At 33.6% G+C, this 15,931-nt stretch overlaps 1 protein-coding gene across 6 annotated transcripts in view; it reads left to right on the top strand.

Moving 5' to 3' along the window:
* The window catches only part of sv (paired box protein shaven), a 48,607-nt gene extending 33,042 nt beyond the window's left edge, over window positions 1–15,565 (top strand). For 2 of the 6 annotated variants that reach the window (XM_017159953.3, XM_017159954.3), the window contains 5 exons: window positions 715–1,181; window positions 2,845–2,930; window positions 3,897–4,143; window positions 13,405–13,515; window positions 13,668–15,563. In XM_017159953.3, coding sequence (XP_017015442.2) covers window positions 715–1,181; window positions 2,845–2,930; window positions 3,897–4,143; window positions 13,405–13,515; window positions 13,668–13,834 — 1,078 coding nt within the window. In that variant the 3' untranslated portion in view covers window positions 13,835–15,563. Of the gene's footprint in view, window positions 1–714; window positions 1,182–2,844; window positions 2,931–3,896; window positions 4,144–4,300; window positions 4,400–8,229; window positions 8,701–13,404; window positions 13,516–13,667 lie in introns of all 6 variants that reach the window. The other 4 variants (XM_070218097.1, XM_017159950.3, XM_017159952.3 and 1 more) reach the window with 4 other exon arrangements.
* The last annotated feature ends 366 nt before the right edge of the window (window positions 15,566–15,931 follow it).

The following is a 15,931-nucleotide window of genomic DNA, read 5'->3' on the forward strand; positions in this document are numbered from 1 at the left end:
TAGGGTGGTGGTTATTCAATCGAATCAAAATTGTGCGTACGAGGGCAGCAGGACTCCCCATACACTGATTCCCAGGAGACTGACACTTAATAAAGTGACTTTCATAGCACTCAACCAATTTTAGTTTTCAGCCCTCCGCCGAAGTACATTTAAATGTATCTACAGACGTATACAACAGAACATGCAGCGGGTTGTATTTTTCTCGCATCCCAAACATATGTCTCAATTGTGTGCACTGTCCAAATATCCAATTGCTCATCCCGTCTCCAAACTGGTACTCAAAAAAAAGTAAATCTGAGACTGTTGTCATCAGGGCATGATTTGGCCAGAATTGACTTCTGTTTTTGCAACCCTCTGAGGCATATGGTTTCCTTAACAATCTAAAAAGCATCATGTCAAATGTACTTACATCGCGCATTAGGGGACTCCAGGTTAAATAATTCCTCAAAGGCGTATTAGGTCGCCCAAGGTTTCCTCAACCGCATGCTGTTTTTTTAAAAATGCTTAGCTCTTAGTTCCCATACATTTTCAAGGTTTTAACCCTACTTTTAATTTGACATGCGGACGAAAAAACTTACCTTAATGTATAATTTGTTTCACTTTCGGTCAAATTAATAGCGTGCTCTAAATACTTATGTTCAAGAAGTAGTAAAATCCTACAGAATAATTGCAAGCCAATTATAAACGCAAATTTCTTACATTTCCAAATTTCAGCATTGTGAGGAATAAAGCCGCAGAGAAAGCCAAACATGTCCATCATCACCAACAGCATCATGTGCCCCAGGGTCTCGGTGGAGGACACATAGCCACAGAAAGTCTTGATAGCAGCACTGGAACGAACGGCGAGCCGCAGCCACCGAGTAATGGAACTAGCAATAGCAGTGCTAATTCGGCAAACACAAACGTTTCTGCGGCGGCGATTGCGCCTCACGCTTCAATTCCGACGTCGGGCACTGATTCTGTCCAAGTTCCAGTCGGTCAAATCAATGCCAACACCAATGACACCAGCAATGGAAATATCAACTCAACGACTGAACAACGAACGACTGGATATAGCATTAATGGAATATTAGGTATACAACATGGACACCATTCTCACAACAATAATAACAACAGTAGCGTCAACAACAACAATAATGCAGATCCCACCAATTGTAAACGTAAAAGAATCGAAGCCCATGGTAAGTATACTTTGAGTTATCGCATTTAATGCGAAGTCGACAAAAACATTAACAAGCTCATATAAATATTAAAGCGATAAATACTCGATAAATAAATTAATCAGCCAAAAGGGTTTGAAATCTAAAGTTTGCTCTTACAATTCCTAAGATGAAGATATGAAGATGCGCTCTGTAAAGTCAGGAAATGTACATACCTAAATTTTTAATTACTTAATATTCGACAAATCCCGTCGGCTTATTTACATATCTGAAAGCTAACCGAAGAACAGATAAGATTAAATCAGAAATTATTGCGTGCAAAAGCGAATAGTCTTGTGGTGTCTTTAAATCAGATATCCTTTACCACATGTCGGGCAGAGTAAGTAGATATTATCTTAATTGATTGTGAGGGTTGCTAGAGTAGATGAAATTTGATAATAATTCCAATCTGTCCAAATTACCTTTTCCTCAGAAAGTGCCTGTCCGTTTCAATAAAAACCCAATAATGTATAACAGCAAGCGAGCAATCGCACCCTAGATGAAGAGATTTCGATTCAATCGTAACATACTGGCACTGTTTGATTTTTTTATTTTATTTTTGAGTGCTAGATACCATTATCCATAGAGGTTATCAGATCCTAGCAGGTCTGCAAAGTTGTATCATTGAATGGATAATAAAAAGCCATATAAAATCAAAAATCGACTCATGGCCCATTTTTTTTAAGCTTCCCTAAAATTGCTATTTCAGTCGCTTGGGGAATTAACTGTTCACTTGTGGCAAATTTGTTCAAGTAAAACAGATCGATGCAGGAAAAGTACCATGAAATGCGACAAAGGGTTGCTTACCAAGTGACCAATGTGTGGCCATGTGGGCAAATTTCACAATCAAACCCATTTCAAATTTATTCAGCTTTCACTTTTAACAGAGCACACAAAATTTAATTTTTAACTATTATATAATTATAACAATTTGTTCGGATTCCATTACTCAGCTGAAAGGATTGGATACCCAACCATTTGAGTATTAATAACACCAGTTCACAAAAAAAATCGACGAAATATACCATGATGGAAACCTTTGTTTTCCGGTAAGGTATGTCTTCCTGATTAAGAACTCGAGTTAGAAATAAAAAAACGTCAAAAACTTTTTTAAACTTAAAAAAAATTTGGTTCCATAAAAAAAATAAATTAAAAGCCATTTTCTTAATCAGGAAGACGTAACTTACCAGAAAACAAAGGTTTCTTTCATGGTATATTTCATCGATTTTTTTTGTAAACTAGTGTAATGGAAACAAAATCTTATTCAACATTAAAAAAAATCTTTCTCTATGGCTTTAACAGAAGAAATAACGCTACAGTAAAATTTCGTTATAAGTCCGTATATAACGAAATCATTTTAGTGTGCGGGGGATGTCAGCGAATCAGCCCCTAGCCGCCTTTGACATGAATTTTCCCTTGTTTGGATGGCCGTTAAACTTCAAAGTCCGACTAAAACCTATAATAATAATAGAAAAGAATGAAATGTCAAAAATATCTTGAAAGGGTGTCGGTGTACTTATATTTACATTACCGCCGACGGCAATGTGACTATTAACTCACGAACGCACTTAGGCGGCACGTGACAAACTTGAACCGTAATATAAATAAAATTAACTGATTAATGTTTAACCAATTTACTTTTTAGATGAGAACCGTGACACAAATATACATTCCGAAGATGATGGCAAACGGCAACGAATGGGATACAGTGGCGATCAACTTTACCCAAATGTAAGTGTACTAAAAGATAAAGTGCTAAAAGATTTCTGTGGCTTTCCCAGTCACACTAATTCAAAGAAGGAAACGAAATCAGAGATTGTTCAATACGGTCCTAGAAACTGTGATTACAAACCTTCAGAAAGGAATAAGCTCTTAAGGGCGTTAGATTTTAGGCCTTACTTTAGGATTTTTAGGATTTCAAGTAAATTTTATATTCGTTACTATCGGCTAATTTATCGGAGACTAAAAGTGTGCTAGATAGTAGCGGATCTAGAATTTTTTTTACCCAAGTGGGGGGGTGATATATCACCCAAATCACCCCCCGTGGATCCGCGCATGGTTATAGAACACTTTCAAAAAATGGTTTTTACTATGTTCACCGAATCCCTGCCAAACATAATCGGATTATATTTTTATACCCTTGCAGAGGGTATTATAATTTCAGTCAGATGTTTGCAACGCAGTGAAGGAGACGTTTCCGACCACATAAAGTATATATATTCTTGATCAGCACCGTCTGTCCTTCTGTCCGTCTGTCCGTTTCTATGCGAACTAGTCTCTCAGTTTTAAAGCTATCGGGATGAAACTTTCCCGAAAGTCTTCTTTCTATTGCAGGTAGTACATATGTCGGAGCGAGCCGGATAGGACCACTATATCTTAGGCCCCCATAGGAATATTCAAACAAATATAAGAAAATTCATTGTAACTTTGTAGGAAGTAGGCGTTTTGATTTTTGACAACTTAAAAACAAAATTTAAATAGGCACGCTGAATATGGAATCCCTGGAACTGCACCGAGTGAGCAAGGGTATATAAGCTTCGGCTGGCCGAAGCTAGCTTCCTTTCTTGTTTTTATTGCTCTTAAAAATTATACAAATATAAATTAGTATCAAAGGGTGTAGATGCCTTTGCGTTGTCTTTTTTTAGAAGTACAATACCAATACCAAGTCAAAAATATAAAAATGTTTGTTTTTTAAAGATTTGGTCAGGAAAATGGTGTATTAAGGATGAACACAAACTGCTTGCCGAATTAGGCAATTTGACAACAGGCAGCGGAAACTGCGCAGCATCATATTATGAGGCTCCAAACGGATTTGCAACAAACTCAATATCAGGAGCTGGCCCGACACCATCTAGCAGTGATGCGTCTATGTTGTACGATAGTATTGCAACGATTTCGCAAACCCAAAGCTCACTGTATACACCGACAATAGGACCTTCAATTGGTAAGTCATCCACCCCACTAAATTATAAAGTATTTTTAAATTTAATAGTTTATTTGGTATGTTTTATTTATTATTATTTGTAACATTTTCTTTAAATATGGTATATCTATTTATTTTTCCTTGAATTTATTTTCCATCGTAAACTTAACCGATGTAGGAGGCAGTTCGCTTACACCTTTAGTCCCTATAAGCATGCATGAAATGAAGCTTAGTGCGAATTCAATGCAGGAACAGACAATCGCTCCCTTTTACACAGGTAAGGAAAGACAGATTGTTACACTGGGTTCTTAAAGATATGCACATAAATCCAAATGTTTCTAAAATATTCGTAAATTTTACTGTGCAACACAATTATTGTTTTTTAATTTACCTCGATGGATGCTATATTGGTTGCGAATTCCCAAGTTAAACTGTGTTTTCCAAAAAGTTCCCTGACGCAAAAATGCTTAGAACAAGTACCTCAAAGTTTAAAAATGCTGAAATTGGCTATCTTTCCGGAGGTATCACAGGCAAACGGATTCATGGTTTGTTTTAATGTTAAAGTTTTTTAAAAGGTACACTCTTTACCTTTCAAACCCCATATTTAAAATAAAACAAGAAAGGAAGCTACCTTCGGCCAGCCGAAGCTTATATACCCTTGTAGATAAAAGAATACTCACTCGGTGCAGTTCCAGGGATTCCAGATTCAGCGTTTCGATTTATTTCAATTTTGTTTTTAAGTAGTCAAGAATCAAAACGCCTACTTCCTACAAAGTTACAATGAATTTTCTTATATTTGTTTGGGAGCCTTAAGATATAGTGGTCCGATCCGGCTTGCTCCGACATATGTACTACCTGCAATAGAAAGAAGACCTTCGGGAAAGTTTCATCGCGATAGCTTTAAAACTGAGAGACTAGTTCGCATAGAAACGGACAGACGGACAGACGGACAGACGGACAGACGGACATGGCTAGATAGACTAGGCTATTGGTACTGATCAAGAATATATATACTTTATGTGGTCGGAAACGTCTCCTTCACTGCGTTGCAAACATCTGACTGAAATTATAATACCCTCTACAAGGGTATAAAAATACAGCAGCGGTCAAAATAGTAGTACACACAATAATAATTGTCAAACAGGCCCCAACCAGCAAAATAGTCAATTCTACTAAGTAAATAGTCATTTCACAACAACAAAATACACACAATTAGCAAAGACACAAACCCAAAGCAATACAAAACACACGTAACTATTTTAATAGTTACGTAACTATCTTTGTTGGTCAATTTTACCAAGCAAATTTTTTTGTGTGTAGTGTTGCCGCCCTGTGTTTTTAAAACTTTAACATCAAAACGAACCATTAATCCGTTTGCCTGTGATACCTACAGAAAGTTGGCCAATTTCAGCTGTTTTCGAACTTTGAGGTCCTTTTGCTAAAAATCCTGGCGTCGGTGAACTTTTTGGAAAACGCAGTTTTACTTGAGAATTCGTAACGAACGCATCCATCGAGGTTAATTTTTGATGTTGCATAGTGTTATTAATTTATTTTTTCGATCGATTTTTTTTATTGTATCCGACTTTTTTATTGACCCTAACGTTAACTGAAGAAAAGTACATATAATTAAAATACATCGTTGTTCTCTTCAACCGATTTATGTTTCTTAGTAACTTTCCATTTTTTATAATCGTCACACTAGGCCACATTGGTCGATTTACGATTTCTGTGAATAAAACAAAAAACAAGAGAGGAAGCTGGCTTCGGCAAGCCGAAGCTTATATACCCTTGCACACACAAAAAAAAACTTGGTAAAATCAACTGTAATAATTGTCAAACAGGCCCCAACCAGCAAAATTGTCAATTCTACTATGTAAATAGTCATTCCGCAACAACAAAATACACACAATTAGCAAAGACACAAACCCAAAGCAAAAACAAAATACACGTTACTATTTTAATAGTTACGTAACTATCTTTGTTGGTAAATTTTACCAAGCAATTTTTTTTGTGTGCAGATCATTCTATTAATTTACAAATCGCAAAAATGTTAAAAATGTTATTATTTCAAATTAATTAAAATTAATCGAAAATTCGATCGTTTCTATGGCAGCTATATGATAAGGTACTTCGATCTTTTTAAAATTAAAATACTAATTCGGAAATATTCAAAAATAGTCAAATTCCAGAGTAGAAGAGTGTGTAATAAAAATCAACAAAGATATAATTTTTTTCCTATTAATTTCCATTTAATTTTTCGACCGTTCCTATGGCAGCTATATGATATGGTGATCCGATTTTTTAAATATTTAATTCGAAATTCAGAAATATATAAAAAAAATATTCCCAAGAGTAGAAGGTAATATTTGAAAAAACACCGAAGCTAGAATTTTTTTAACGTTTTTTTTTCCGATCCTTCCTATGGGAGCTATAAGATACAGTTGTCCGATCCGGTCGGTTCCGACATATATATTACCTGCAATAGAAAGAAGATTTTTGAAAAAGTTTATGATTTCAGTCAGAAGTTTACAAAGCAGTGAAGGAGACGTTTCCGACCCCATAAAGTATACATACACACAAAAAAAAAAACTTGGTAAAATCAAATTTTTTGTGTGTATTCTTGATCAGCATCACTAGACGAGTCGATCTAGCCATGTCCGTCTGTCCGCCTGTGCGTCGGTCCGTCTGTCCGTCCGTTTCTACGCAAACTAGTCTCTCAGTTTTGACGCTATCGGCTTGAAACTTGCCAAAAGTCTTCTTTCTATTGCAGCTAGTATATAAGTCGGAACCGACCGGACTTGACAACTATATCTTATAGCTCCCATAGGAAGGATCGGAAAAAAATGTAAAAAAACTCTAGCCTCGGTGTTTTTTCAAATATTACCTTTTACTCTTGGCAATGTTATTTTTTATATATTTCTGAGTTTCGAATTAAATATTTATAAAATCGGATCACCATATCATATAGCTGCCATAGGAACGATCGGAAAATTAATGGAAAAGTAATAGGAAATAAATTCTAGCTTCTTTGGTTTTTATTGTGTTCTCTTCTACTCTAGGATATGACTCTTTTTAAATATTTCCGAATTTTTAATTTTTTTTATTTTGATCAAAATCGGACGACTATATCATATAGCTGCCACGATCGAAAAATTAATGGGAAATTAATTGGAAACAAATTATAGCTCCGTTGATTTTTATTGTATTCTCTTCTACTCTAGGATATGATTTTTTTTAATATTTCGGAATTTAACAAAAATCAGATGACTATATTATATAGCTGCCATAGGGAAGGATAGAAAAATTAATGTCAAAACAATACGAAATTTGAAATTTATGCGATTTGTAAGTTAATAGGAATGATCTGCAGGGTATAAAAGCTTCGGCTGGCCAAAGCTAGCTTTTTTTCTTTTTCTTACTTATATATGTACATAAGGGTGGGTCGATTTGGAACCCCAAACTTGTTTTGTTTGACTTTTGTTTAACGAAATTTCTTCGATATTTGTTGTCTATGATAACATTCTGTGGAGGTATTTAGCCGGATCCGTTTTCTAAATAGATATTATATCGTATGGTATAGTATATCGACAGTATATAGACCATCGCTCCATTGCCAGCACATATATTTCAATTTCGTTGAAATTGAATTCAAGTATATGCTGTTAAAACAGGACCCATTGTACATCAAAATATAAAGGTATGTTGTAGTTCCTATTTGAGTTATAGGAATCGTAAATCGGTTAATGAGAAAAAGTTTATTTAAAGTTTATGTAGACACTTCTTTTAAAGGTATTGTCTGTAACCGAAGTTTACCAATTTGATATTACAAGCTGCAACGCTATCGTGGGTGACACAGAAACACATTATAAATACTGAAAATGGTTTGAGGAATATATTTGTCATGTCGTTAGGTAACTTGGAAGGTCGCTTTGGAACCGATAATGAGGTGACAATACTTAACTTTTAAAAAAATCTTCACTAGCGAAAAACGATTTCTAGCGTATAACCAGAAGGTGCACACATATGAGCATTTTGTGGTAATGGGATTTTAGCAAATGATCATTTAGAAATTAGCCCGATATTTTATTGCATATATATTACCTCTAGCATTTGACGGAAACTATTCATCTATGGAAAACGGCACCTCATCAGTCGGACAAGGAAACATTAATGTGCCAGAAAGCTCCGATCCGGCCGATCCTTGCACAATTAGCACTAGGATTGTGCAAAACCACTCGGAAACTAATAGTAACAGTGTTAAGGTGGCTCAGTCGCACAGTGAGGGGGGCAGAGAAGAAACCAGTAAGGAATCTGTCAAACAAAATACCAATTCGGATGCCAGTGATCATATTCCTTTGCCACATCTACATCATATAGCAGAAGAACAGTTGATAAGAGGAAACCGACGCCCCCATTTAAACACTATTACGCACCCATCTTCCCTTATACTTCTGCAGCCGTCAGCCTCGTCACTTAGTGTCCACGACGATCGATCAGACGTTGAACCCAATCTGCGTAATAATGTAGGCCTTTATTCAACGCCTACAGTGCTACCAAGTTTTAATCACTACTCCGCAGGCAAGTTTAAAATATAGGCGTACAACGCACATGAGAAGGGTATCCCACAATTTGTCATACTTGCACTTTCATCTATTGCACTAAACTGGTGTTGGGTAACCTAAATTCAAAGTGATCGAAAACAGGTGAAAGTAACCCTAAGTAACCCCTATATAAATCTATAAACTACAAGTACTCTTGATCAGCATTTAAAGTCCAGTGCCCATAGTTAACCGTAATAACGGCCATAAAATCTAAAGGTTACTTATGGTTGTGTCACGAAAATATTTTCGATGACAATTTGGCTGGAATTCTTAAGTACATAAAAAAAGTGTCCTGTTATCTTTTAACATATACATATTCTTATATTGCTATAAGCAACTGAACAAGAAATTAATACAATACATCAGGGACCGAAAATAACACGTATTTCCAATTTTCCTGACTAAAAAAATCATCCACTTAGAAAAGTGGTACAAAAAAATTGAGAACACCAATGAGTTCCAAATTGGCCAAGCTATACAAATCTGCAATTATTTTTATTTTGTCAGTTTTATTTTTAAAAATCAATGGTAAAAATTATTTTTTAAGTTTTATTATAAAACTCAGGCAGTAATCGTTATTGATGAGAAAAATCGTCAATTTCGATTACACAGGAACACAAATTAAACTTTGTGAAATTTCCACGAACCATTTCAAGTTTTCCATGATATTTGGGTGCTCCTGAGTAAAAGTCCCATACAAAATTATTTTCCATCACCTACAGGTTCCGCGGTATAGCTAAGAATACAAAAAACCGATGTTTGCCGACATTTTGAATTACGTGCCCTATATAATTGGACTAATCTTTATTATTTTCGGTAGGAACTACTCTCAATTTCGGGTTGACAACATTTAGGAGTAGATAATGAAATCAAAAAATCGGTTTTATTACACACAAAAAAAAAACTTGTTAACCAGCAAAATTGTCAATTCTACTAAGTAAATAGTCATTCCGCAACAACAAAATACACACAATTAGCAAAGACACAAACCCAAAGCAAAAACAAAATACACGTTACTATTTTAATAGTTACGTAACTATCTTTGTTGGTCAATTTTACCAAGCACATTTTTTTGTGTGTAGTAAAAGAAATCCAATAAAATGTCCTCATGAAAACGCTTTAAACCGAAATTAAAGAATACAATAAACAATAGATACAATGAATAGTTAAAATTACTTCCATTCAAGATTTAATCCTCAGAATTGTTTTTCCATCAAAAAAATCTCTACAATTTTGGGATTTTCAACTTTGTCGTCGAATTCCAAAGACATGTTCACAATGGGGACCATTTTTTAGGAATGCCGTGATGTATTGATAGTAGGTCCTACCGAAAATAATAAAGGTTAGTCCAATTATATAGGGCACGTAATTCAAAATGTCTGCAAACATCGGTTTTTTGTATTCTTAGCTATACCGCGGAACCTGCACACAAAACAAAAACTTGGTAAAATCAACTGTAATAATTGTCAAACTGGCCCCAACCAGCAAAATTGTCAATTCTACTAAGTAAATAGTTATTCCATAACAACAACTTTTACTCAGGAGCACCCAATTATCATGGAAAACTAGAAATGGTTCGTGGAAATTTTTGGCTGTGTACCTGTACCTCAAAATAAAACTCAATTCGCTTTTGCGGCCACTGTATTGGGAGTTTAAATATTGTTTAAATTAGTTCTTGTTCGTTTGGCCATGTAGTTTCAAAAAAATTGTATTTTAACATTAAGCTTTTATAAAAATTGAATTAAGGTGGAAAATTAGGCTTTTGTACCACTATTATTGTGGATTCTATTGACCTGAAGAATTCGTGAATAAATTGACCAGAAGAATTCGTGGATAACAGATTAAAGAATTTGTGAATCATTTGATCTTAAGAATTCGTGGATTCTCTTGACCTGAAGAATTCACGGATTATTCGACTTAAGAAATTTATTTATGATTTATTTTCTTTAGTCAAATGATTCTCGAATTCTTCAAATAAAATAACCGGATAATTCTTCAGGTCAAATATCCGCAAACTCTTTAAGTTAAATCGCGAATGGTGAAAATAGTCACATAACTGAAGTATTGCTTCATTTGTAGATATATCATGGTCATATTATATTGCTGTCATGATTTTATAAAAGAACGGATCAAATTAAATTCTTGAATTGTTCCGGCTTAACTTTGTATTGCGAACGACTTTAAAGATCTTGCAACGTAATCGAAACTTATCAGATCCATAAAAATTTGTCCTGCTTACACAAAAAATTTAAACAAAAAGGCCCATTTTCCACCGTAAATCATTTTTTAAAATAGCTAAATTTTTGTAACATTAGTTTTATACGTTGTTTATAATTTGTGTGTTGTTGCTAGCCCCTGAAGACGGACTCCGATGCGGGACCGAAATATATTGGGAAGAAATTTGAAACAAAACTGTGTTTTATTACATGGATCCATGACCTTGAGCCAGCCAAACAAAACATAAAGTACAAAACAGGTCGCCAAACAACAAAAACGTTAAAAAAAAATAGCCAAATGTTAAAATTTAATTATTTTTCTAGTATATGTATTGAAACTATAAGGCCAAATGAACAATAACAAATTTAATCCATATTAAAATTTATAATACAATGGCTGCCAAAGCAAAATGAATTTTATTTTAATTTTTTTTAAAGAAAACTCACTCATGCTCATTAGTTTTAAAATAAAACTCAAAAAATAATAATAATTTTTGAGCAAAAAAATAAAAATCAAAAATAAGTTTTTCAGGGCGAGTTATAACTTATAACTGTTACGGTCCCTGCAATACATACATATATTATAAATCTGCGGTTACTTAAATTATGTTGTTTTGACAACAGCAGATTCCAACCGAATTCCGCCCGAAGAGATTCTGTGTCACCCCTATGCTAGCAAATCACATTTAATATAGAAAGACGCTTTTGCCAGATTCTGAAAGTCAAAGAGTCTCGGGAAAACGAGTTCCTAATGCTCAGTTTCTGAGCAAGACACTCAGAAACAAAAACACATAACTTTTTTCATTGTGTTCTAAGGTGCCCCGACTATCAGATACCCGTTACTCAGCTAAAGGGAGTGATGGGGCATAACTTTATAACGAATGGTCCGATCTGAACAATGCCTTCTACATTTCGATAGGTGTAAACAAACAAAACTAAATTTAGTTTATACTTCTCCGAAATCTTTAAAAATGTGGGTGCTAGACACCTTTTAAAATCGTTTGCGGGCGATTTTGGGCGGTAGAGGGCGCGTGGCGCTCGGCTGAAATAAGCTTTCGCTGCGTATGAAGCCCAAGAATATGTGTGGGTAATCCCAACTTTTTAGCTTTTGTAGTTTCAGAGATCTCAGCGTTCATACGGACAGACAGTTAGAGCGCATACCGCCGACTCGATGCAGAATTTCTCGTACTTTCTGCACATGAGAACTAAAATATGACTAATCTGAACTATGCAAATATAAATGTAGCATACTTTTTTGATGACTTTAGAATATGTGAAATTAATATTAAACAAATTAAGAATAACATATTTTTAAAACAATTCTTTTTAATAATTTGATTATAAAAATCTTAAGAGAAACCAAGAAAACAAAAATATAAATTTTTTTAAATCGATTGTTTGATAAACGTTGATGTGGGAGCCTCCGAAAGTTGCAGTTTTTAACGGTTCATAAATCTTAAACGACATAATGTTCTTATTGATGTTAAGATAAAATTTCAAGAAATTTTACTTTTAGTTCGTTGAAAAATTCAATCTTTTCGTAAAAAAAACGCAATAAACTGCATCCTTCTAACTGTCCTAGAAAGGAAATTACAGATTTTTGGCCAAAAAATTAACTTTCTGGCCCAGTGTGCGCTGTATAATTGTATGTTTTATGGGTTTGTTTTTTTTTTGTCTCTCTTAAAAAAAATAAAATTAAGTATGGGGTTTGAAAGATAAAGAGTGTCACTTTCAAAATATTTTAACAGCAAAACAAACCAATAATCTGTTTGCCTGTGATACCCCCGGAAAGTTGGCCAATTTCATCATTTTTCCAACTTTGCCGTCCTTCTGCTAAGAATCCTTGAGTCGGGAAACTTTTTGGAAAACTCAGTTTAACTTGGGAATTTGTAACGAATTCAAATTTATCGCATCGATCGAAGTAAATATTTGTAATAGGTATCCAAAATTTTTTTAATAGGTATTGTGTTAAAGGGGTGATCGTCAAGATTTTTTTCCTTGCGCGACCATATACCTCATTTTCATACAAAAAAAATTACTGGAGTAATTATTTGGTTGCCCCCAAAGATATGAATGTGATTTTGTTAAATTAGTCCCGATCTAAAAAGTATATAGTTAAACACATGTGTACCTATAAATTGATGTACATAAAATGTAGTTGTATTTTTGTATGTATGTATTTTTGAAATTCCTTCTTAAATGTAATATTTGTATCGCGTATTAGTATTGTATAAATGTATATAGAAGCAAATTTGAGATTATTTTTTATATTTAACTAATGAAATCGAACCAGACCTTTAGCCCTCAAGCATTATCAGTCTGTATTGCAGGATATATATTTGTTATTTTATTATATTTTATTTTCTTTTATTTAATATCTTGTTAATTTACTTTCCTTCCCTTATGCATACATATATTTTATTTATTACAAGACAAGCTCTAAAGTATTTTTTATTTACTTACAGGCTGTAGCTCAGTTGTGCCCAGCACAGATTATGCCTACAACCCCGCCTATACACAATATGGAGGCGCATACGGATCGTATGCCCCGTATGGGGCTGGCGGCGGCCTGATAAGTAAGTTATTAATATTATATCAAATAATGTTTAATTTCGCAACTAAAATGTAAATTTTTTCAAAATTACATTTGCATAAGATTTGCCGTTAAAAAACATTTTTTCATAAAATCTTCTAAAGTTGACATTAAAAATATGTATAAATATTCCAGATTCATCCTACTACTACGAAAGCGGACAAACTCAGTCGGCATTAACGCAAGACCTGGTCAGGTCACCTTTAGCTGCAACACGCGCGAACTCTCTAGCATCCGCTGCATCGCCAGGAAGCGGAAGTGCGTGCACAAAATCAGAATCCTCTGACATTTTTCTTGTTTAATGTAGACTTTACTGCCCGTGCTTTAAGTACTCGCAGCATAATTTAATTATACAGGCATTTGAAGTATAATGTTTTCTTGTTTAAAAGAATTTTAACTTTTTGTAAATGCATTTAGCGTTTGTTCTTTTTAAATTTCTTAGAAACACCACCAGCTTTAAAACAAACCACAACCACAAATTGTCAAAAAGACTCCACAAAAAATTGTCAATTTTGTCAGGGATATAGGTTTTTGTCCTTGCTAATTGTGTGTATTTGTTGTTGTGAAAGTAACTATTTACTTAGTAGAATTGACTATTTTTTGTGGTTGGGGACTGATTGACAATTATAACAGTTGATTTTACCAAGTTTCTTTTTGTGTGTAGTCTCAAAAACAGACCTGATTCATGGAATAATTTTTTCAAAAACTGGCACTTATAATGAGAATTATAACTAGAACATTTTCAAAACTTAATATCCTGCGTTCTTTGCTCTCCGTATAACGATAAGGACGGGTCCTTGCAATAATTATAAAAGTTTATATATACATGCTAACGTACGTATGTAAAACGAAATCTCGACCAGATAAAATTAATGATTTCAATTGATTATTTATTTTTGTATATACATATAACACAACTTTTCATACAAACTTGCATTTATTGATCAATTTAAGTTATAATTTAAGGAGGCTTACAAAAATATTAAAAAAGTGAAGTATTTGAAATATTAAAAAAATAGTTAACTAATCACATACATACGAAACCAAAATGTCCATTAGGGCGATATTCAACCAAAAACATTAAAACAAAAGTTTTAAAAACTTTTAAAATATTTATTTCCATTAATTTTTCATGACTCATATTTTTCATTAATAATTTATGTAAAAATGTATATAATTAATGACTCTTATAAAATATTATTAAGCTAAGTAAAAGCACTTAGCTTTTAAGTACATCTGTATGTGGACGACAACAACACGGTGCACATGCCTACAAATGTTGCGTAGTGTTATTAAAGACTACAAATGTTCAAGCAGAGCGCATTAAGCCGCGGACTGCATTAAATTAATTCTAATATAATTTATAATCTTACCCGAGCAGCAATTCAACTATGTGTTTGGGGACACACATATTTTATTGGTTAATATTTTTAAATTATTGATTTGCAGTATTTCATCGGCATAATGAAATACTTTGACTGTTTAAATAGATTCATAAATTACACAGGCCAACCGAATTTTTCGCGCTAAACTTGTTATTGCAAGGGGAACTTTTTGGAAAACGCAGTTTAGCTTCGGAATTCATAACGAATCCAAAAATATAGCAACCATCGAGGTAAATTTAAAATTCATTAAAAATGCTGCACAGTGTTATCGTAAAAAAACTAAAAATGTCTGCTGGGCTATAACAAAAAAGTATACTAAAATGCCAATAGGCTAACAATGCACAACGCCTATTTCTCTTGGCCTTTGTAATATACATATCTAAAATTAAAAACTTGTAATATTGTGTTGTGGCAGAATGCCCCAGCAATAATTTTTGAGAAATAATTTTATGTTTATGTTATTAAGCTGCTTATATACTATTTTCAAATACTCTAGTAGATTTCGAAACCAAATTTCAATTGTAGCTGGATTCGTTGAGCTGTATTTAGGCTTAAATAAGTTTTAAGTAACCGCTTAGAATAAGAAAGCACAAACCAAATTTAAATGTATTTAGAAATAAATATCTGTGTATCTAAATAAATGATAAAAAATCAAAATCGCCTTTAACTTTAATTGTATTCCCATGGTAATACTTTATTGATTATAATGACACTATGGCCTAATTGGATATTTAACAAGAAAGGAAGTTCACTTCGGCATGTCGAAGAGAGTTTCGAACGCATTATCTTGATGGGTCCCGTTTAGGTATATCAGATGTACAGTGAGTCCCATTAATATTCGGTTTTTTTTTTGCAACTTCAAACGTGAATAAAAGGTATGAAACTTATAAAATCAAAATATTTCATGATGCAGGATTAAAGCTTGTTTTATTACATTTTCATAAATATATATATGTTATTACTTTTTATACCCGTTACTCGTAGAGTAAAAGGGTATATTAGATTCGTGCAAAA

Source organism: Drosophila takahashii, chromosome 4 (genome assembly GCF_030179915.1).
Source record: "Drosophila takahashii strain IR98-3 E-12201 chromosome 4, DtakHiC1v2, whole genome shotgun sequence".
NCBI classification, from domain to species: Eukaryota; Metazoa; Arthropoda; class Insecta; order Diptera; family Drosophilidae; genus Drosophila; species Drosophila takahashii.